Source organism: Podarcis liolepis (genome assembly GCF_965112155.1).
Source record: "Podarcis liolepis genome assembly, chromosome: 6".
Lineage (NCBI taxonomy): Eukaryota > Metazoa > Chordata > Lepidosauria > Squamata > Lacertidae > Podarcis > Podarcis liolepis.
This window is the reverse complement of record NC_139559.1, coordinates 53,603,112-53,626,361: the sequence shown is the minus strand read 5'-3', so window position 1 is coordinate 53,626,361 and position 23,250 is coordinate 53,603,112. Positions and strand designations below refer to the sequence as shown.

At 42.5% G+C, this 23,250-nt stretch overlaps 1 protein-coding gene across 1 annotated transcript; it reads right to left on the bottom strand.

Annotated features, from left to right (window-relative positions):
* Positions 1-2,087: 2,087 nt before the first annotated feature.
* Positions 2,088-22,365, bottom strand: LOC310709658 (cytochrome P450 4B1-like). Its single transcript, XM_083509632.1, has 12 exons — positions 22,078-22,365; positions 20,551-20,692; positions 13,693-13,737; positions 12,149-12,276; positions 10,197-10,321; positions 9,052-9,203; positions 7,855-7,961; positions 7,421-7,611; positions 6,677-6,810; positions 5,697-5,761; positions 3,900-3,982; positions 2,088-2,315 (listed from the first exon to the last, which is right to left on the bottom strand). The coding sequence occupies exons 1-12, from the start codon at positions 22,261-22,263 to the stop codon at positions 2,147-2,149; spliced, it is 1,527 nt and encodes a 508-aa protein (XP_083365758.1). The 5' UTR covers positions 22,264-22,365; the 3' UTR covers positions 2,088-2,146.
* Positions 22,366-23,250: the final 885 nt, after the last annotated feature.

Genomic DNA, 23,250 nt, shown 5'->3' with positions numbered 1-23,250 from the left:
TGTGTGTGTGTGTGTGTGTGTGTGTGTGTGTGTGTTGAGGTCATATAATTACACTCTGCAAGCATTAACCTGAGTTTTATTGTATGAAAGTACAATTATTTATCTAATGTATTGCCATGTCACAAGGTCACAGATCGCACAGCTCAAGCTTCTGATAGCAGGAGCTGAGAAGCACAAGATTTATGCAGTAGAAAACAAAATAAAAATACAGAAATTATGCAAATTTGACTGGAGCTATGAATCAGGGTAAGGGGACTTCGGCTTTTTCCATGGGACATTCTGCCAATCAAAATCACTTCCCAAGGATATATACAGTGGTACCTCGGGTTACATATGCTTCAGGTTACATACGCTTCAGGTTACAGACTCCACTAACCCAGAAATAGTGCTTCAGGTTAAGAACTTTGCTTCAGGATGAGAACAGAAATTGTGCTCCAGTGGCGCAGCGGCAGCAGGAGGCCCCATTAGCTGAAGTGGTGCTTCAGGTTAAGAACAGTTTCAGGTTAAGAATGGACCTCTGGAACGAATTAAGTACTTAACCCGAGGTACCACTGTACAGTGCTATTTTTCTAGAAAAAGAGGTCCTGGAACTCACTATGAACACCTCCCTTGTTTTCTTAGAATGGCAGTGGTGGCGGAACTGAGTTCCTGTTAATTCCCTCTGAAAAAAAGCCCTGGATATATGGAACCAGGGGATCCTTAAGGTATCCTGCGTCCATGTTGTTTGGGGCCCTGTAAATTAATGCAATAATTTTGAACTTGGTCCAGTGGGGTATGGGCACCCAGTGAAAGCTTTTAAGCCCCAGAGTTATGTGCTGGCTGTAGTCTGTCCCCACCATCAGTCTAGCTGCAGCGTTATGCTCCAGCTGGGAGAATTTCCAGATCAGGAGCAACGGTAATCTCAGAGACGTCAACAGGATTTCCTGGGCCTGGTACATTGTATGTGGATTGGGCCCCCTGCTGCTGCTTATGTATCTATATTAACATAACCTAGCCCACCTCACAGGGCTGCTGCAAATATAGAAGCAGGTAGGGGAGGAAAATGTACACATTTGAGCTGCTGGGTAGAAAAACAAGTTACAGATATGCTACACAGTGCATAGTTGTACTTTGGAATCAAACATGCCACCTGGCGATTGAGGGGGCAAGGGCCATGTGATGTCTTGACTTGTTCTTACTGATGGTGGCTTAGATGGTCATTGGAACAACTGAAGTCATGTCTGATTCCTAAAGAGGAATGGTTCAATAATGTCCTGGATATAGCCTTATCTGAATGTCTTACACAACACAGATGAGTGCTGAAAGAAGTGAAGCAAAGAAATATTGGCTCAAGGAAGTTTGGGTTGGTCCCCCCCCCTTTATTAGTAAGGACACAAAATTCTCAGGCCCTCCCAATATCCATGCTTCACTGTGGGGCGGGGGGGGGGGAAATCACACAATACAACTCTTCTAAGATAATTTAACCATTTAACCAGCTACTTTGGCACTGTACTAGGTATTATTATAATCTGTGTCTGTAACTGGATTCTGTCGTGCATGTTTACTTGAAGTTGTTCAACACCACGGATGCTTCTAATAGAGGCTTTTCCTTCCTTCCTTCCTTAATATCTTACCCTTCCTCCCAATGGAACCAAGGCAGGAAAACACTCAAGCAATTTTTAAATTGGGGGGGGGGATTCCAATACAAGTGCAGGCTAGGAAAGATTTCTACTTAAAAGGCTTGTTGGAAGAGGAAGGCCTTTGACAGGTTCTGAAAAACAGCAGGGATGGCACTTGCCTAAATTGTGGGGGGAAGCTATAGCTGTTTGAATTGGTATCATAGCTAATCTGTTCCGGAAGCCCATTAGGCTTCCGAAACATTCAATGACTGAAACATGGCTTCCAATTGTTTGCAAGAGCTTCCTGCATTCAAGTGGAAGTCACGTCAGACATTCGACTTCTGAAAAATCTGTGAAAGCCGGAGCATTTACTTCCAGGTTTTTGGTGTTCAGGAGCCGAAACATTTGAAAATGGAGCCGTTCGGGAGCAGAGGTTTGACTGTAATATATTTCTCCTGATCTACCAAATAGTGATAAAGATAACACATCTTAGCAGCTCCACAAGTTTTATTACTGACAAGAGTCATGTTCTGTGGTTGACAGAGAATCTATGCAAGCTTCTTTAAATATAAGTGAATCCCATTCCAAGAGCGCATTATGAGCTGAGGTTTCTCAAGGGGAGGATTAGCAGGATCTGGTGCAACTTGGAAGCGCAGCAAAGTCAGAGCAACCGCCAGTTTCAGCTCCATCATAGCAAACTGTTGCCCAATGCAATTCCTGAGGAAGAAAAAACATTCAAGCTGAAACTTGAACAGGCCCATAATATTTTTTTATTTAGTATTTCATGTCATAAGAATCATATATAAGCATCGCCACACTTACACGGGGGGCCCTGCATGCATAAGGCACAGAGCCCCCGAAACGCCTTTTCGGTCACTCTTCAATCCATACCAAAAATACGGTATCCAAAAATATCCTGGGGCTGGCAGGAGGCTGAAGGACACACAGGAAAGCAGCAGCTACATCAGCTGTTAGGCGGAGAGGCTGGGCAGCACAAACAAAGCCTTGCTGCACCTCTGGCCTTCTTTGAGGCTTCCTCTGCCCTCGCTGAGGGTCTCCTCATGAACTATGAGGACTCTACAGCTCTCTCCTGCCATTTCCAGGCATGAATTGGATTATTTAATTATCTCCCGGTACTTCACGTATGGGGAGTCACCTGTTCTGCTTGCTTGTAGAAATAAATCTCAAAGTGGTTTACATACAAGATAAAACAATAAAAATTTACAACCATGATTTAAAACACACAGGAAGCTAGCAACAGAATAGCCCACAAACAAATTAAAACTCATACAAACTTTCTAAACACTTCAGTACGTGTGTCTGAACAAGAATGCAGGTGCTGAAAACCCATAAACCCTGAACCTGTGTGGTTTCTGCAATTTGCAACCAGCTCCTCAGCTGTCCTTGTTTATTCCAGCTGCAGAACTAATGGGTAACTAGAATATGAAATGAATGAAGAAGTGATGGTACATGGGAAATGGGATATTTTGGTGTGGGGGTGGGAATACCTCTAGAGAAGCCTTCCCCAATCTACAGCTGCCCTACAGCCGCTTTGAACCTCAGCTCCAGGCAGCAAATTCGTGCTGATGGGAACTGTTTTGCCAGCTTGGCGAAACCTGTTCTGAAGCAATGGGGCGTTTCCACAGAGGGCTTAAATAAAGAAGAATTTGGATTGAGTGCAGGATTCCTGATCCTCAGTTATGACCATCTAAGTCCTTACAATAATCCATTCATACTAACCACATTTTGAGTTTATTTTTAATCTTGGGATTTTGTTGTCATCACAGACAGAATATATCCACAGTAAAACTATTTATTAAGGATCCATGAATCCATGTACTAAGTGCAATAGTGTGCTAAATTAAGAGCAAGATCTGTGGTGTGTTCAGACAACTGCTTCACTATGAATGCATTTAACCCATAGAAAAACCCCCACATGGATTACCCTGGACTTGGGGGCACGGGCAACCCAAAGAGTGTGGATTGGTCCTAAAGCCTCAGTAAACAGAACACTCACACAGGGACCCCTTTATCAGGGGGGAAAGCTAATCTTTCTGGAAAGATGGCTCTGCTCATTCCTTAAAAAAAGAGAGAACAAACCTTCTGTCCCATGGAAGGGGGCTGTTCCGTTCTCCTTGTCACAATATCAGTGAGAATCAGACACAGGTAAGCAGCAATCCATAATTCTGAGGATGAACTTCACTCATTGATCATATAAATCAAGTTTTGCTTTGGCTGACTATCTTTCATCTTGCTTCTGTCTATTTTCAGTGAACAACTTTACATCATTAGCTGTATTACCTGGGTCCAGCAGCAAACGGCAAAAATGCATGGGAATGTCTTTGAGATGAATTATCGGGTGAAAACCTTAGAGGATCAAACACCTGAAAGAGAGTAAGACTGTAGCTATCAGCAGCTTGCATCAGCAATGAGATGTACTTGGACCTGCTTCATGCATGCATGCTGATCATTGGATCACTGCAGTATCAAGTGATATTGCACAAGTGAAGAGACCATCACAATCACAACACCACAAGAGGAGCTTTCACTCTTGTAAAGCACAGTGGTTTTCACTGAGGTCACTTGATGCATTCAGATGCCACTGCCAGACATCAAAGACAGAATTCAAGTGATGTACATGTATATGTGGGCTAGCCTTCAGTTTGGCAACATGGATGTGCATTGACATGTAGAAAGTTGCCGGGGGTTGAACCCAGCATGTACTGCATCCCAAACTTGTGATCTGAGGGAGAAAATGAGACTTCAGTGCCCTAGATAAATGCTCCCCATGGCCAACAGAAGCAATGTACATTATGCAAGTTAAATTAAGCAAGAGTACAATGTGTATCATTTGCAGAAAAAATAAAGGTTGCAGAATTCTTCTTTTGTGGTCTAGAGAGTCAGTGTGGTCTAGTGGTTAAGAGCAGTAGTCTCGTAATCTGGGCAACTGGGTTCGCTTTTTCTCCTCCACATGCAGCTGCTGGGTGACCTTGGGCTTGTCACACTTCTCTGAAGACTCTCAGCCCCCCACACCTCACAGAGTGTTTGTTGTGGGGGAGGAAGGGAAAGGAGAATGTTAGCCGCTTTGAGACTCCTTCGGGTAGTGATAAAGTGGGATATCAAATCCAAACTCTTCTTTTCAGAGTTACTTTGGCTAAGAATTTTTATTGTTATTTATTTTTCCTTCCTGTATTTTCGATCACAGAATGTTCATTGCTCTGAATATGCATCCATATGCATCTGCTTGATATTGTCTGTACATCAATATAGGGCAATCAATGCAGACCCGCCAAGTGTCCCTATTTTCCAGGCACATCCCTGATTTAGAGAAGTTTCAGATTTTATCCCAGAATGTCCCACTTTCCCTTAGGATGTCTCTATTTTCACTGGAGAAATGTTGGAGGGCATGGAGTTTTCTGACCCCAGAGCCGTCTGAAGGCAATCCTGTATAGGGATTTTTTTTTAATGCTGAATGTTTTATTATGATTTTATATATGTTGGAAGCTGCCCAGAATGGCTGGGACAACCCAGTAAGATGTGTGGGGTATAAACAGTAAAATTATCATTATGGAATAGGATGTCCCTATTTTTATCAGACAAATGTTGGCAGGTATGTCAACATTAGGCTGTGGAATGCTAAGTTGTCCCAAGTTGCAGCAAATTTTCATGCTCCAACTCTTGCCATTTTGCACAATTCTCAAGGGATCCCCCCCCCAAAAAAGTGGGGCACAATTCCAGAAGCCCAGATCCTAGAGCATCCACAAAGTCTCCACCTCACACATCAGGAACTGAGCAACTGTACATTTATCCCATTTTGCGTGCAACGCTGCTGTGGTACTGTGATTCTAAGTGCACATCCATGCTATACATTTAAAACATATTCAGTGCACAGTCAAAGCACATGATTTCCCCCAAAGAATCCTGGGAGCTGTAGTATGTTAAGGGCTCTGGAAATGGAAGCTCTGTGAGGCAGAAACAACAGTTCTCATTATTCTTGGGGGAGGAGTCAGCTGCTTTTAGTGTGCAATAAACACACTTTAAATGTGCATTCAACATGCTCTAAACCATTGACCAAACAATGCTCCAGAGCATAAATACCTGAGGATTCTCCCACACGTCAGGATTTTTGTGAAGAGCATAAATATTCAGGGATATCAAAGCACCTGTTAAGGATTGGAGGGAAAGGAGAGAAATATCTGATTAGTAAATGGAAGGTGGAACACACCATAAAGTTGTGTTTTCAGTGCTGCATTGCTGGATTGCAGAAAGGCCCCAGGGAAGGATTGCTTAAGATGCAGCTGTTATGGCATCCCAATGCATTTTGTGGTATTTGTTGCTGAGTTACTTGCATGTTGGTTACAATGCCTTAGTGAGGAATTGAGTCTGCGTTCATTAAGACATGGTCATTCTCTGAGGTGACAAAGAGTTTTGCCAGAACTCATGGAGCAGATAGATTAATCTGGAAGTCCTCAGGGTGACTTTATACTTCATTTTTATTTATTTTGTCATTCCTTGACCACAGACAGTTTTACAAACTGCCTCCGAAGTGGTGCATAGTTTAATATGTAAATATATCTGCAGAGGAAGATATGAAGATGCCTTATCCTGGCATTGGCTTGTCTAATTCAAACTTGTCTTCAGTGAGGCAAGGATCTTAGCCAGCCATACTTTAAAATTTGGATATGGCATACTTAAGAGCCTGACAGAGGATGTGTATTTCCCACACATGGATATTTCCTATTCAGCTTAGAAGTTCTTAATGTTGTAGTTTAATGAAGTTGCCCTAGTAACATCCCAAACCTTGTGTCTTGCCTCGTTAGTTCCAGTGTCCTAACACAAAGAACTTTTGTAGTACAACTTCTAAGCCTCTCAACAGCCTTTAGGGGCACATGACTCCAAAGTCAGATAGAGAATTATATCCTTCAAGACAACTGAGCAAGTCAACCCTATCACCCCATCATGCCAGATACTTGTCACAAAACCAACAATCGGGACACCGGTGCCACTCTTTCAGTTTCCATCCTTCATGTCTGTCATTGAAAATACTGTGAAATGTAATCAAACATAATGAGGCAGACCTGCAGGCAATGTCTTTCCATCAGGAAATGTGACTGGTTTGTTGAGCTCTCGGTACACCTGAGAAACAGGAGGATAAACACGGAGGCTTTCCTTAATACACATCGTAGTGTAAGTCATCTTACTAAGGTCATCCCTGGGAGAAACAAAGAAACAAAACTGTGAGGAAGATTCACAAGTGACAAGAAGACAAAAATATTCCACAGAAAGTGGAGTAGAATATTAAAAGACGTGACAAAAAAGGAGATTTGAGCATCCTTGCATATTCTGCATTTATGTTGTTGTTGTTTAGTTGTTTAGTCGTGTCCGACTCTTCATGACCCCATGGACCAGAGCACGCCAGGCACTTCTGTCTTCCACTGCCTCCCGCAGTTTGGTCAAAACTGCATTTATACATGCAGTGAAATAACTGAGGGGGAACTTGAATATGAGACACATGTACCTCTCCCAAACAAATTAACCTTCAGCGTTAACTATGAATCTCAAAATGCTGAAGCGTGACACACTCTCACATTCATGGGGGTCAGCACTATTTGCAATTTCTGAAGCAAACTGAAACTTTTTGTGGCATCTTACCTCTCCAAAGAGTTCCCATGTATTAACCAGGGTTTTCAAAAATCTAAAACTTTTCCACTTCAGCTCTGACAAGAGGGTCACATATTTGCTTGGAAAACAGTAAAACTTGCCCCACTTCAGCAGGGATCCTCACAAAAGAAAAACAGATAGCGAGTGAAGGACCTTCTCACCAGCGCAGAGTCTCTCGCTCTCCAAGAATCTCCTTTATCTCCTCCCTGCATTTTTGCTGGTGTGCTGGATTCTGGGCCATGGCATATAAGGTCCAGGAAATCCCACTGGTGGTGGTATCGTGACCCTCAAAGAGGAAAGTGTCCACCTCAGAACGTATGTCTTCATCAGATAATCCCTCACCATTTACATCCTGAAAAATGGAGAATGATCAAGGTCAAAAGCCACAGAGGACTTGCTTTGTTTTCAGTCACATGCAGTCACTTGCCTCCTTCATGGGATTATTGATTATTTTAAGTAAGCCACTCTGGAAGCCCTTTTTGGCTGGGCAGTGAGACAGAAACACTGTAAACCGATGTATCTAAGGGACAGGACTGTTGGCTGCATACATGCATATATCCCTTATCTGGAAATACATGATGTGGATTTTACTCACCCTGGCACAGAGAAGAATATCCAGAAAGTCTAGATATCTCTTCTTTTGGATCTTCTCAAGTTCCCGATCATCTTTGAGGAGTGCCTTTCTTTCCCTAATCACATTTTCTGTGTAAAAAAAAGTAATAAATTTAATAATTTTCCCAAACAGATGTCATGACATTCACTGCTTCTAAGTAATTTTCTGTATGTTACTAACTTTAAAAGGATGAAGAAATTCCCATAGTAGGACAGGACTTAAGGGTGAAATCTACACACATATAAAAAAAATTCTGAAAATGTTTCTTTTAAAAACATTTTTTAAAATACATTGAATTTTCCATAAGGCTTGCCATCATCATCTAGTGTCACATTGTATATTGCACTTAAAACATTTTCTTTGCAGCTGTATTGCTGAATCCACGGTTAGGACTGTTGTTACTAGACCTGCTGAAACAAATAATTGCAAACAAATATTGGCAAACATTGCTATTTAACTTTAGATATGGCATTTTGAGTTTGAAATGTAAAACATTAACCTAAAAATTGGAAACTCACATACTTTAGACTTGCTTGCATCTTTTGATTGACTTGATTTTGTCAGAAATCATATATGAAACCTGACATGTTATCAACTATCAAATAGTCTTTTTTAAAAAAGTCTACACATCAGTTTATTTTGGGTGGCATCTAACTTAGCCATTCTCAGAGCAAACTCAGGGTTTTAGGTTTTAGACAGAGATAAAGACATCCTTACATAAAGACAGCATAAAATAGTTTATGGTCCAGATTTACAACACAGGTAAAAAATGTGGGTGAATAAAAAAGATCTTCTGGTATTGAAAAGACTGTAAAGCAGGTGCAAGGCGAGTCTCTCTGGAGAAGCTATTACATATCTGAAGTGCCACTGTTGAAAAGTCAAGGGTTTAGGAAACCCCTGAGAGGCATCAGAATTGCTCAGCATCCCCCCACCCCCCAGGAGAGCCCAGGTTGACTTTCTGCAGATTAAATTTTGCAGTTGGGTTCTGCTTGGGGTCTGGTAGCTGGCTATCCATGCCCTTGGGGTGTTATCGCACAAGCCTAACCATATCTGCTTAGAAGTAAGATCCATTTAATTCAATAGGGCTTACTCCCAGGTAAGTGGGGTTAGGCTTGCTGCCTTAGCTATGTACGTACAGGTGTAGATCCCTCCACTGAAGAGAAGAACCAAAGGAAATACCTGTGTGGCGATGGGCTATTCTGCAAGCCTTGAAGAAACGGTATCCATGAGGACAGATGCGATAGATTAGATCATTGTGATAGAGAAATGTCTGTATTCTTTCCTGCATCAAACAACTGAGGTCACTAATTGCTTGGACATATGTATTCTTACTAGAGGAGTCAAAGAAAGAGTTTAATTGAGAGGTGATAATTTTTAACAGGCACAATACAAAACAATGTAGTTTATTTATCACATTCAGTCTAACCCCACCTGTCCTCTAAGAAATAGATAGTCTTGCCCACCATCACCATTTTATACTCATAACAACCTTCTGAGGCAAATTAGTCTGAGAGAGCAAATTATTGTGGCTGAGTCCTAACCTAATCACTACACCAAGGAAGTGATGCCTCCTGTCCCTAAGGAGGCAGAATTGTGACTACACCTGAAAAAAACTACCCTGGAACCAACAGTTTCTAGACAACTTCTTTCCGGTCACTAAACCCCATTTTTGTCCAAAGTAACTGTTAGTACAACTGTCAGTAGTGGCAGCACAACTGCAAGCATTCTTGGTGGATAGTGATTAGTTAGACCCATTCCACTCTGGATTGTAACATGGGACTTGTGAGAGACTGCCCATAGGCCTGGAAAGAACAGGTGCAGGGGTTTCAAGCGGTTTCTGTGCACCTGATGCTCACGTGAATTGGTTCTCACTAAACAATGTTTTATACGAGAAGTGATTCCACACACACCCAATGCTTCTCTGGTTTATCTATAAATTGGAGTTAAATTTTCCCTTGCCTTTACTATAAGTAATAATAATAATAACAATTTATTATTTAGACACCGCCCATCTGGCTGGGTTTCCCCAGCCACTCTGGGCAGCACCCAACCGAATGTTAAAAACACAATACAGCATTAAACATTAAAAACTTCCCTAAACAGGGCTGCCTTCAGATGACTAAGTAAGATAGTTGCTTATTTCCTTGACATCTGATGGGAGGGCTTTCCACAGGGCAGGCGCCACTACCAAGAAGGCTCTGTAACTTCACTTCTCACAGTGAGGGAACTGCCAGAAGGCCCTTGGCACTGGACCTCAGTGTCCGGGCAGAACAATGGGGTTGGAGATGCTCCTAAGTCTCCCCCCCCCCCAGTTCTCATGATACCTGTCAAGCTGGCAATTGCTTTGATAACTGAAGATACACTTCAGCATGCTGTCCAGTGTCATGGACCCAACATGCTGGAAAATATCCAGTGATTTATCTTCTGAGATCAGCCTTTCCCATTTATCCTAATGTAAGAGAGAAAGGTTTCACATGTCAAAAGTAAATTCCTCAGATGATTAGATTTCTGGCATCCATATTTGAGCCATCCACCCACGCTGCTGCAATGTCCATATATCCATACGTAGAATGAGCAGGGCACACCATCCATTCCTTTATTTAGTACATTTACAATTCACGGTAAAAACACTTAGGCAGATCATTCGACACCCAGGTGATTTCCCCTACAACTACAAATACCACAAAATCCCTTGTTGCAATTATAGATTCGAGAGAGAACGTGGCAGTCATCTAAACACTAGTGGAGCAATCAGATTTGGGTGATTATGATCCTGTACAAACCAACCTAGCATGTGTAGTAAGCAATGAATTCTTATTTTTATATATTGTGGTAGGGTGGTTTCCATTTATTTCTAATGTGGAAGCCCTTTAAACCTTTGACAATCAAATTCCAATCAGTTAGGGTGCCTATCAGGGGTGCCAACATGAATAAAATATGGGGGTAAGCCCCGTCCCACATAATTGATCACATGATACACCATTTAAATGGCAATGGCCATCAACCTGGGGTGCATGGCCCCCTCAAATATTTTATTGGGTGGGCCAAAGGGACCTGTGCCCCTAGGAGTTGACTCCTCTGGTGCCTATATTTTTTCCTGTCTATGATTCCCTGCCGCCCTGAATCTTATGCAACATACAACGTACATATGGCCAGTTAGTGAGTTAATAGATTATGTTTATGGCACAAGTAAGGATGGCAGCTGGTGACCTTGTTGTGGTGTTGTTTGTGTGTGTGTGTTGTTGCCTGTATTTTTAATACTATGTCTAAATATAATTCCATGAGACCTGGTTAGGCAGATTAGGCAGATTTCTGGATAATACTCCATGACTGTCAGCTTTTCCTCAGTGAGAGCTAATTGAGAATCAATGTTTGTGCTTGTATGAGGTACCCAGCTCAGCTTGGAGGTAGTGGTGACACTCATCCTCTAGCTAAGGGAAGGGGGGGTGTTTGTGTGTGTGTGTGTGTGTGTGTTTGGAAGAGGCAGAGGCAAAGCTATGAATTTGTTGAAGGCAGAGTCTCTTTAGGGTGATCTGACGTGGAGCCACATATATGGTACCTTGTAGGACTGTCTCATTGCTTTCCCTGATGTTTTACTTATGTATTTGAAAATAAAGCAAAGGATTTTGAAATGTAATTGAAAATAAAGTAATGCTTGAATCCTTTAATAGTGCTAGTCCAAGACATTTTGCTGAATGAAATAGAACTCTAGAACCCCAAGCCAAACCTCAGGGCCAATACTAAACAGCTACAAATTCAAGTCTTCATCTCACCATCAGGTTGATGCCTGAAGCAGGTACATTCATCTTGCTGCATGAAAGTGCTGGGCTTGCACTCCCTCATCCAAAGGAAATCAAACCTGGTGCTGCTGCGCCTGGAAGTTCCCAAGGCTCAGAGGAGTACAACAAGATGGTTTAAGTTTCTGAATAAGCTATGAGTAGGATCAACATTTCTGATCAAGGCTTCCAAATTCTAGGTTGGTTGGTACCTGGGCACAAAGTGCAATTGCCATGCTGGAATAGTTTAACCCAGTGCTTTTTTCCCTTACAAAAATGTTTTGACTCAAGAAAATGACCATTTTATAGTTCGAAGCAAGGAAAAGAAATACAGTAATGGACAAAAGTGCAAAGATTCACAAAATGTTTAGGGGTATGTGTACCCCTGCATACCCCCCAAAAAAAGAACTGGTTTAACCACAATACTATTAGTTTAGATCTTCTATTAGATATAAGAGAGAGGTATTTGGGGGGGGTGTTTTTTTAAAAAAAGCCCTTACCAGCATCACTTTGGTGGAATCGACCATCAGTACCACATATGACTTTAAAATATCACTGTGAAATGCAGGAGTCAGCAGTCGCCGGTGCTGGAACCATTTGGGCCCATCTAATACCAGTAGCCCTTTCCCTAATATGGAACGAAAAAGCTAGTCAAATCTCTTTTTTGTTAGTAATCTCTGCAGAACATGTCTGAACAGAGGCATGCTAAAAGGATTTAAAATTCCATGCCCAACCCCATCTAATCCTGCAACTTATACATCTGCATTTTGTACTCTCAATAAATGACATACAGAGATTGTTGGCTTTAATGCGGATCATCACATTGATCTCCACCCTACTACCACAAAGAATTCAACCCTGGCAATTTTGTGGGATTGCAGAATAAAGGAGTGGCCCAAACAAAAGGAGACACAGCAGTCGTGATGGCGGACTTTAACACAGAAAACAAAGGGGTATACTTTAATAGGAATTGGATCTATGCTTGCATTGCAGTAGGGGCTTCAATCTGAACAGGGCATTATTATACAAGATACTTAGCATAATGGTTAGTGACATGCACCGTAACCTTATCCAAAGTTGCTCATACGTTGTCTTCCCAAGAAGATTACTCAGTTCTTTAGAATAGATGCTAGTGGTCTAACATAAACAAAACACATTGTGTTAATGGAATGTGAATAGCTGCCCTTCCCCTAATGAGGTCAGCCAAGGGACAGAATGTCCAATATTTGCTTGAAAGAGCAATAAGAGCTTAAATCCCCTTGACACCTCTGGGGTATGTTGCTGTCACTTACATTAAATGCAAGGACCAATGCAATAACAAGTTGTACATATTCACAGCAGTGACTGGAGGAGGAATGACTGCAGGGAAGAGTGCAGAAAGAAGAAAAGCCATTGTACACCTGCATCAGCACAACCGGACATCTTCGTCTGCCCCAGCTGCAACAAAACATCTCTCTCCTGTTTTGGTCTCTACAGCCACAGCAGGCTCTGTAACTCCAATAGTTTGACTTCCATTGCCTCCCGAGACAGATGGATCCCAATCAACGTTTCTCTTATTTGGCTGTTCTTTGGAACTCAGTGTTCTGATTTTATGATATAGATTGATGGTATGCCATGGGTAGAGTCCATCACATGAGGAAACTCCTTGTTCACATTTAATCAGGGATAGCACCACAAGAAGAATCCCTAAGTTAAGTTAATTCATCTAACTCTGGAGTCCCCGGTGTGGCACCTGTGGGCACTATTGGACCATTGGTGCCTGCTAGAGCTCCCTCACCATCCCATACTTGCTTGCTTTTTTTTTTTTTTAAAGGGATAACCCCCCACCCTTTTCTTTGTGTGTTCCTTGTTTTAGGCTCTGTGCAGGTCATTATAAGGTTGTTCTTTTCTTTTTGGAGGGACTGTTCTGAGCACCTTCAAATTTTTCTTCTGTGAAATGGGTATTTGGGAGCAATTCCTTACCATTTCCAGATGTGCCCCAGGGCCTAAAGAAGTTGGAGATTCCTGATCAAAATGTAATAACCAAAAGCATAATGCTACTTACCGATCCATGGGAGAAAAAAATTGTAGAAATCAAGAGCCTTCGGATCTGCAACATTCAAAAAGGATGAGTGCATTGAGCAATGCAGAAAAAGAAAGCAGGATATTTTAATATATTTTTTTAAAAAAATTAATCAGTGGGTCTATTCTGAGTATGGCTAACATTGGTTGGATGCAACCATTAGCAAACAAGTAGCCCAGGGAAAGCATAGCAAAATGGAATGATGGACACAAAATGCTGAGGGCTGGCTAAACTAGTAGAAATATGTTTATTTTTATTTAAGGAACATTTACGAAACTGCAAAAAAAAATTATCATGGAAAAATAATGGCTTATTATTGCCTTTCCCCCTTTTGTTATTGTAGTTTCATTCCCCCACCCCTTATCTATATGTTGTTGTTGTCCTTAAATCTATTTTTAAAAGTTTTTTTTAAAAAAACAACCACACAATCATATAATTTATAATTAATACCCCTCCATCTTAACATTCTATTTGGGGTTGCTTTCTAAATATCACGTTGACACACACGCTGAATTAATGACTAAGGATATGACTTTTTTTTAAAGCGCACACACATGATGCTGATCATGATGCTCTTGCACATCTCTTTTCATCAAAAGGTGGACAAGCATCAGAGCCAGAAGCAGGGAGTTCTGCTTCCAGAAACACTAACTCATTTTCCTCTTCCACACTCATACATTATTTCAGGCATGTCCAAAGTCTGTTTTGGGGGCCTAATCCCGCCTGCCGGTCAATTCAATCCGGCCCCTAAGGCAGTTCCTCCCCGTAGCAGTGGTGGAGCTTCATGCTCCGGCACCGGGGGCGTAGAGCAGGTGGGGGCAGAGCTGGCGCGCGTCCTGGGGGCGTGGCGTGCCACCCACAGGGGTGTGGCGCCCAGCACAGTCGGGGGGCAGCCGCAATGGCACCCCACTGGGATCGTGCTGCCAGGGGCGGTGCCCTCCCCCTTCCTGCGCCAGTGCCCTGTGGTTCAAAAAAAAGGTCAACAACTTCTTTGGTCGGCCCTCATGAATGTTCACCTCATCAAATCTGGCCCTCTTTGAAAAAAGTTTGGACACCCCTGCATTATCTCCTCCCTCCCTCTCTCACACACATTCGAAATTCAAGAAGGACACTGACAAACTGGAATGTGTCCAGAGGAGGGCAACCAAAATGGTCAAAGGCCTGGAAACGATGCCTTATGAGGAACGGCTAAGGGATCTGGGCATGTTTAGCCTGGAGAAGAGGAGGTTAAGGGGTGATATGATAGCCATGTTCAAATATATAAAAGGATGTCACATAGAGGAGGGAGAAAGGTTGTTTTCTGCTGCTCCAGAGAAGCGGACACGGAGCAATGGATCCAAACTACAAGAAAGAAGATTCCACCTAAACATTAGGAAGAACTTCCTGACAGTAAGAGCTGTTTGACAGTGGAATTTGCTGCCAAGGAGTGTGGTGGAGTCTCCTTCTTTGGAGGTCTTTAAGCAGAGGCTTGACAACCATATGTCAGGAGTGCTCTGATGGTGTTTCCTGCTTGGCAGGGGGTTGGACTCGATGGCCCTTGTGGTCTCTTCCAACTCTATGATTCTATGATTCTATGATTCTATGATTCTATGAAATACTCATACATGCTGTCACAGGCTTATGCCACACATGCACTTCCAAGAATAAATAGGGAGAATGAAATGCTGTGTCCAGATCTTTAACAATGCTTCTCCCTCCCTTTGCATCTCCTCAGTGAAATGAGGAGATCAAAACATCGCTGAAGATAAACAGAGAACCTTTCTCCTTTCCTCTCCTGCAAAACTTCCATACTGAGAAACACATAGAGACCATGTTTCCCTTCCTTTCTAACCATCTCCATGCTGATATGAGGAGGAGGAAATGTCATTGATTGATCTCCACTGAAGATCCCCTTTCCTCTGAGGGGGCCACGAGGGGCGCATTGGAAGATGGCTGGCAATAACATCTCTCCGACCCACACGGGGTAATTAAGAGGCTGTGATGGGAGTAAACAGCCTCCCTGCCCCCCCCAGGGAATGGGGGGGACTGCCCTTGCCTGCTGTGCCCATATATATCACCCCCGAACTTGAGGGGGTGGGGGCACTAGGCAGAAAGCCCTTGTGTGGATTTCGGTTCTCCTGGACGCTGTCTCTGATTTGCGCCACTAGCTGCAGCAACTTCAAAAGAAACAATTAGGAAGAAGCAAATGCACATATTTCAAGGAAGAATGGGGAGTAAAGACTGCTAATTGAAGGGATCTCTGAGAAAGAACACGGGTCGGATAAACAGGAATATATCATGAGAAGACACACCAAGGCTCGGTATGTCGGCAACGGGACTGGATGGGGGGGGGGACTTTCCTTTCTTTCTTCTATGCGATTAACCAATAATCCCCCCCACAAGTCAGAAATGCCGCTTAAATGACCTAAGCTGGAAGATTTAAGACTGTGTTGAGATAATTTCTAACCAAAGCATGTTTTAAGGAGATCGTGGAAAAGTACAAGAGCTTTGGGATGACGCAGTAAAAAACAGCGTCGCCATTTTGGCAAGTTCTGTCGAAAGATTTATGTCTGGGAGGAGGAATGCATTTGTTTTCATACTGCGGGCGAACCTCTTCAGAGGACTAAAGAAGGCGATAGATTTGTAAAGATTAATGATGGAAAGAGTGCTTTTATTTATGGAAGTGATGATATATGTAAACCATCTTGATATGGTTATTGGACCGAAAAATCCACACAGGATTATAATTTGTGTTTACCTGCTTAAGGAGATTATCAGAAGAGATCACAAAGAAAAAATAAAAATATATGAAAATAACAAGATGAGATGTGGGAACAGCAAGATAGGACTGGATAGAATTGTGAACATTATTTGGACAGATTTGTGGACATTAATGCAGCAGCAAGAAGATGATTGGAATCCCCTTCGGAACTTGAAATATGGGTACCCCCAACAAAAATTTAAAATTCGGCTTTGTAATTCGGAATTTGTGATGTGATTTGATTTGATTGGTCGGTTAATAAAAAATATTTTTTTTAAAAAAGAAGAAGATCTCCTTTCCTCCAGTAATCTGAAATGTAGGCTCCAATAATCAATCTATGCTCTCTCTCTTTTTCCATCTTTCCTCTCTGGCCTTCACTTTTCACATTTAAATATATCTCTGTTACATTCCTGAGTTCATTTCGGAATTTTACCATCAAGTTTAATCAACTTAAGCTGTTGTTTTTAATCCCTGGGATACTTAGAAAAAAAGGTTTTGCTTTTCAAAATGGGCTGTTCTGAGTTGGATGGGGTCTCAGCTCTGCTACTACTTCTGCCGGCTAGGGAAGGAAGGATCTGTCAAGTTTGGTTCTCTCCATGTTTCATTTTTCCAATCTGACTTTCAGTTATCCACACATTGCTGCTGTTTGTATTTTAATTTTTTAAATAAAAATCCTCACGAAACGTCATCAGCATTTTAGTGCAAATTTCTCAGAGTAAACAAATTTTATATGCAGTTTTGATGAATGTACACATTTCTGCAAGCCATCCCGTAACATTATGCATCCTTGTTGTTATGTTCACTAATACCTTCACTTTTATGCACACTTTCCCCTAATATATATTTTTAATAAACATCTGTTAAGACTACTGCAATGCAAAAATTCAGATACCTGCAAATTTCAAAGGATAGTCATGTTTTGGTTCACAAATTCGGAAACTGCGAAATTGATAATTTGGTTTTAAATGCCTACAGAATCCAATTTCTCCAGCATCTCTATAACTAGCTCCCACTGTTTTGCTAGAATGATCATGCAAGATCTTATCAACCAAAGGCAGAAGTAACAGTGAAAACAGCCGGAGACAACAGAGGAAGGTGCCAACTGCTGCTGTTAATTAAGAACTAGGAATTGAAACCAAACAGAATTTGGGAGACAGCTCTCCAGAAGCTCCTCAGAATACATAAGAATAAATAAGGGGCACCTGGAAAATGCAAGGAAGGCTGTGTTGGTTGTTGTTTAAATGAAAACGATTTTGCCACCCCATATATTTAGTAAGGAGCTGAAAACAAACATATGAAGCCCACTGATTATTCCTACAAATAAATGTTAGGAATAATAATGTTGTAGAAGGTATAAAAGACTCAAGAGCTGAGGTGACCTTCAGCTAAAGTAGTAGGTTGGAATCCTTCTGTTATCACACCACTTCATAACAGAGTCAGGTTTCTTCTCAGAAAACCTTATTATAAAGCTTTCTTTCAAAAGCTGTTGAAGTGGTCTGGCAAACATTTTCCAAGCACACAAAGTATTAGCTTTCTACTCAGGGCCAGAGGCAGCAGTTGGTATCATTGGAGAACTCACACCCCAGTAAAAGGCCCGCTGCCAGTTCCTGGAGCCTCCTGGCCATCCTCCTCCTCCTCCTCCTCCTCCTTGCTATTACTGCCTGATCATCTGATATCTCCAAACAAGCAGTTTTTCTATTACTGCCTGATCATCTGATATCTCCAAACAAGCAGTTTAGGATTAAGGACAAGGAACATGCCTTGTGTTCTCTTTCTCTGGAAGATGGTGCCAACTGAACCCAGAAGCACAGGGAAGTGAGAGGACAATAGTGAAAAGGAAGAGCAGGTGGGCACACTCAGGGAGCAAAGCCCAAGGGTTCCCACAAAACCCAGAACTGGCACTGATTTTACTGAGCGATATAGCAGATACAAGAGGCATATCAACCACATAAAACATCAGTCTTCTGTTGCTCTAGCCAAACCCACTGAAGGCCTAGTCAACCTGGTCTGATATGAGTGAAGCTCTTGCTCTGAATCTGTGTAAACTATTATGTTTTTAGCTAACATGGAGGTAGAGAATGGTGGAATATGCGAGTTACACCTTGATTAGATGCCGACAAGTTGAACCTAAAAAGGCCACACGGCATTGGCATGACCTGGAAGGAACCTTAAGAAAAAGACAAAGTACCATCAACAGGGGGAAATGTCAGGAGAATGACAGGATGATATTTAAGCCAGGCAAACTGATGTTTCAGTACGATAAGTTAAGAGCATGGCTTTGTTCCATGTTTTAGAGAGACTTTCCGCTTTTAGCCAGATGCTTAAGAAAAACATTTTCCACATGGCATTTATGTAGCAACTATAGCATGTGTAAACAAAGAAAGAATGCAAGGGCACACTGGAACCACCAATCATTTGTTTTGCAAGCGCAAGAGAAAAAAAATTATTGCATATGGAGAAAGGGGGGGGGGAGCAGATGAGAACCATCAGACACAGTTAGCTCCAACTGTGCTAACTGTAGACAGAGCTCTAAATAAGAACTCACTGAACAATAAATAGGCAGCAGGATGCATAGCTCAGCTGGTTAGAACGTGGTGCTGATAAGGCCAAGGTTGCAGGTTCAGTTCCCATATGGGACAGCTGCATATTTCTGCATTGCAGGGGTTTGACTAGATGATCCTCAGGGTCCCTTCCAACTCTATGATTCTATGATCAGACTGGTGCCTGTTCCTAGGATGAAGCTTTGCCTTGGGCTGATTTCTGGCTTGTTTCCACCTGGAAATTGAAGGGCTGGTCATCACCCCTCCTCTGCTGAAGATGTCGCATTTGGTTGTCATAGGCCCTTGCTGATCTGTAAATATTTTTCCTGTTGTGGCTGACACCCTATGGGCAGGTTTTTTAACTATAGGCATTTACATTGCCTCTGTAATGACTAAAATGGAATTGCAGCTTTTCAGCTTCAAGGTCTGGATTTCTCTTCCTGATTACACTATGTGTACAATCCTAGTCAACCTTTCATGCTGAGCTGTGTTGGGTATGTGGCTTTTCATAACCATAGGCTGGTAGGAATACTTGGTAGTTCTACCATTGACCTAAACCAGGGAGCATCGATGCCAATAGAACAAATTAGAGGGTTGCGATAGAAGAGTGCCAGGCCTATTCTTCTTTTATTATAAAATACCAACTTCTATGCCTTTCAGCTAAGGTTGGGCTTACTGCAAGTTTAAGGCAAGTTTAACAAGTAAAAACCTGTAAAATGGTATGAGAAAATATGATAGTAAGTGCAAAACACAGAGACTAACACCTAGAATGATTCAAAAAGTGACATGGTTATGGCTTCCCCTGGACAACGAGCTCTTTCTGGAGTTTCAGCACCATGTGCAACCCCTGTATCTCAGAAGTAATTTCCCTCTCAATCAATTAGCATTTGTGAGACAAATTAATGTTTCTATTTCACATATAATTCTATAGTGATACTTGCAATACTTTTCACACCTTCCTGGGTTTCCTGGGCTATAATGGCTGTTGGTTTTGTTTTATTTGGTTTTGTTTGGTTTACAATATAGTTGTTGGTTTTGTTTGGCTTGCCAAATAGAGAAACAAGTCAGTCAGGCTACTGGCCTAAAGGGAACAACTTCAGAGGGGAGTGATGAGTGCAGACATACCTACGGGAAGGGTAATAGCTCAATGGTGGGGTATCTGCCTCACATGCAGAAGGTCCCATGTTCAATCCTTGGCATCTCCAGGTAGGACTGAGAGAGACCCAAGTCTGAGACCCTGGAGAACCACTGACAGTCATTGTAGACAATGCTGAGCTAGGTGGGCCAATGGTCTTACTCAGTATAAGCAGCTTCCTATGTTTCTACAGCTAAACTCTTACAACATAACAGTGATGAGAAACCTGGGCTGCTCCAGATGTTGGACTACAACTCCCATCATCCCTGACCATTGGAAATGTTGACTGGGGCTGATGGCAACGGAAGTCCAAGAGCATCTGCAGGGCCACAGGTCCCCCATCTACAGAGCTTAGCTACCAAATGACACTGAGTGTACAGATAGGAGATGTACAGATATTGCCTTAAAATGGGCCATTTTGTTACCTCCTCTGCTGTATACAGCCTTGGCGTAATCTGGATGGTAGATATTGAGAAACCCCAAGAAAGCTCCAAACCACAAGGAATGACCCTTGGGATATCTCTCCGACCAGGACACCATTGTGGCAAGTTCTCCAATTCGACCGAGCTGTGGCAATTGGGGACAAAAATCAAATCAATGCTATTATAGTCAACTAGGTGTGGACTTCCCACTGTCCAGGCCATCTCAGAGTCTTAAGTCAGTCTGATAAACATTACATAAAAAGATGGTCTCAGAAGCTTTACACTGGTATAACCAATTCTACCCAGCCTATATCCACCAAAAAGATTATGAAGTAACAAACAAGTTTTTTAGTTTTCCAAAGTCTTTGATCAGGCATGAGATGAAGCTGATTCCTAATTTCCAGCTCTGTATCTCATGCAGATCCGCATGAGCAATCAGAACAAAGAAGTACATACGCTCTTAGACCCCTAAACAAGTTTTGGGCTACTGCATAACATAGATCTCCATGACCAGGGCTCCATTTCCTTGGAGACTCAAAAACATTTCAAGCCTGCTTTAAAGCACAAAGTCCCCAGGCCATCGGGGATCTCTCTCTCCACAATAAGCATTGGGCTGCTTCATAGCAGGCTTATCAGATACCTTCCAAAACTATCCCCTTCATCCTGTAATTTGTACCCCATTTAAGTTTCTGTCCTAAACCTGGTAAAGGTAAAGGTAAAGAGACCCCTGACCATTAGGTCCAGTCGTGACTGCCTCTGGGGTTGCAGCGCTCATCTCGCTTTATTGGCCAAGGGAGCCGGCGTACAGCTTCCAGGTCATGTGGCTAGCATGACTAAAGCCGCTTCTGGCAAACCAGAGCAGCGCACAGAAATGCCATTTACCTTTCTGCCGTTGCGGTACCTATTTATCTACTTGCACTTTGACGTGCTTTCAAACTGCTAGGTTGGCAGGAGCTAGGACCGAGCAATGGGAGCTCACCCCGTCGCGGGGATTCAAACCGCCGACCTTCTGATCGGCAAGTCCTAGGCTCTGTGGTTTAACCCACAGTGCCACCCAAGTCCGTAAACTTAAACGTAGTACAACAGCCTGGAAGCAACCTCAGGGTCATGGCGACATATCCCTGTGTTAGAATCAAATCACCAAATTCCTATAATGTGAGAAATAGCTGATTTCAGGTAGTGTATGGGTGGGTTGAATAGGAAGTGGGTGCTGAACCAGAAGGCGACAGCACCATGGCTAGGGACAAGCAGCTTCTTGTGTAAAGTACAGACAGGCACTTCTAGCATTCATCTCATGTCTGCTTCTCTGTACGTGAAATTACATCCTGCTTTATAGGAATCTAGTTCACATTCTAACACATAGGTCATGGCACCATAATGTCTACTTTGCCCTTTGCCACCCGCATTGTAGTTGCTCACGAAAAGTCTGATGTACCAGCAATGGCAACAGCACTACATTTGTTTGACACAAAACATTACAATCACTCACTTTTTTTCTGAGTTCTACTAGATGGAATGAAGAAGTCCTACCTCTTTGGTGTGTCCATAAAACCAATGCTTCGGTGGCCCTGGGAAGCTCTCCAAAGATCTGATCAGCTTTTGCCTCCTTTGGTATAGCCGGATGACTTTCAGGAGCACGCTGACCAGACAGAAGATAGCAGCTGCATAAAAAAACAGGTAAAGGTTTAACCCCAGTCCAGGCAAGGCGAGTTGCATTTTGCTCAGTATGAATTCCCGGGAAGCAGCTTCTGGGTCTCTTGGTGGAAGTATGGCTGGATGCAGCTTGTATGCAATCCTGTAGGTAATGCTATATATGAAACAAATAGGCGGGGACACCATAGATATCATATTTCAGCAGGCTGGAATGAAGTGCAGCACCACTTCCAGAGTGAGCAAACAAACGGGGGGGGGGGGACACAGGGGTGGAGATCAGCATTTTACCGATTATGCTATAAATAATATCACTACAGCTCAGCTGATTAACCTGAGTTAATCCATCAGCCTTTACAAAGCAAGGGCTCTTGGTGGCTATGCCTAAGGTATGGAATCTCAGCCAGTGAATCAGACAAGAGCTAATTGCAAAAGCATTCTGTTTGCTTTTAGGGTTCAAGTTGGTGGATAAACGATCTATTGTGATCCAAGGCTCTGCTTAAGGTCTAGCGCAGTGTGAACGAGCTAAGCAATGTAAGGTGCAAGAGGCTGATCTCTATTCTTAGCATTTACCATGCCTCCCTCCACCCAAGAATCAGACTGGGTGGGTGTTGGAGTGTGGTTGCAAAGGATACAAGTGCATCCATCCGTTAAGGCTGAACTCAGCAACATTGCCTTATAAGTCCATGCCTATGTATGTGTATGTGTTCTACCTGGAATGCCAGAGGCATTAATCTTTCAGGGGCAATGTGTCTGTTATCCCATTAATAACACTGGGCAACAATTTTTTACTTTTTGAATGTTGTCTAGATTTCTACAACTGATTTAGGGTATTTTTGCACTGCTGAATCAGGAAATGGCATCCATTTCTCTCCATCAGGTCAGATTTACTGTAAAGTGAATGGTGGGCATTGATAAAGGTAAGTACACGTAAATTGCATGTTGCTTCACCATTTTTCAAACTTCAGGGCTTGAACTTCCATTTCTTGCAACTCCAGGAATGCTCAGCGGCAGGGAGGTCTCTCTTCAGAGTCCAACAGTAGTCAGCCATCA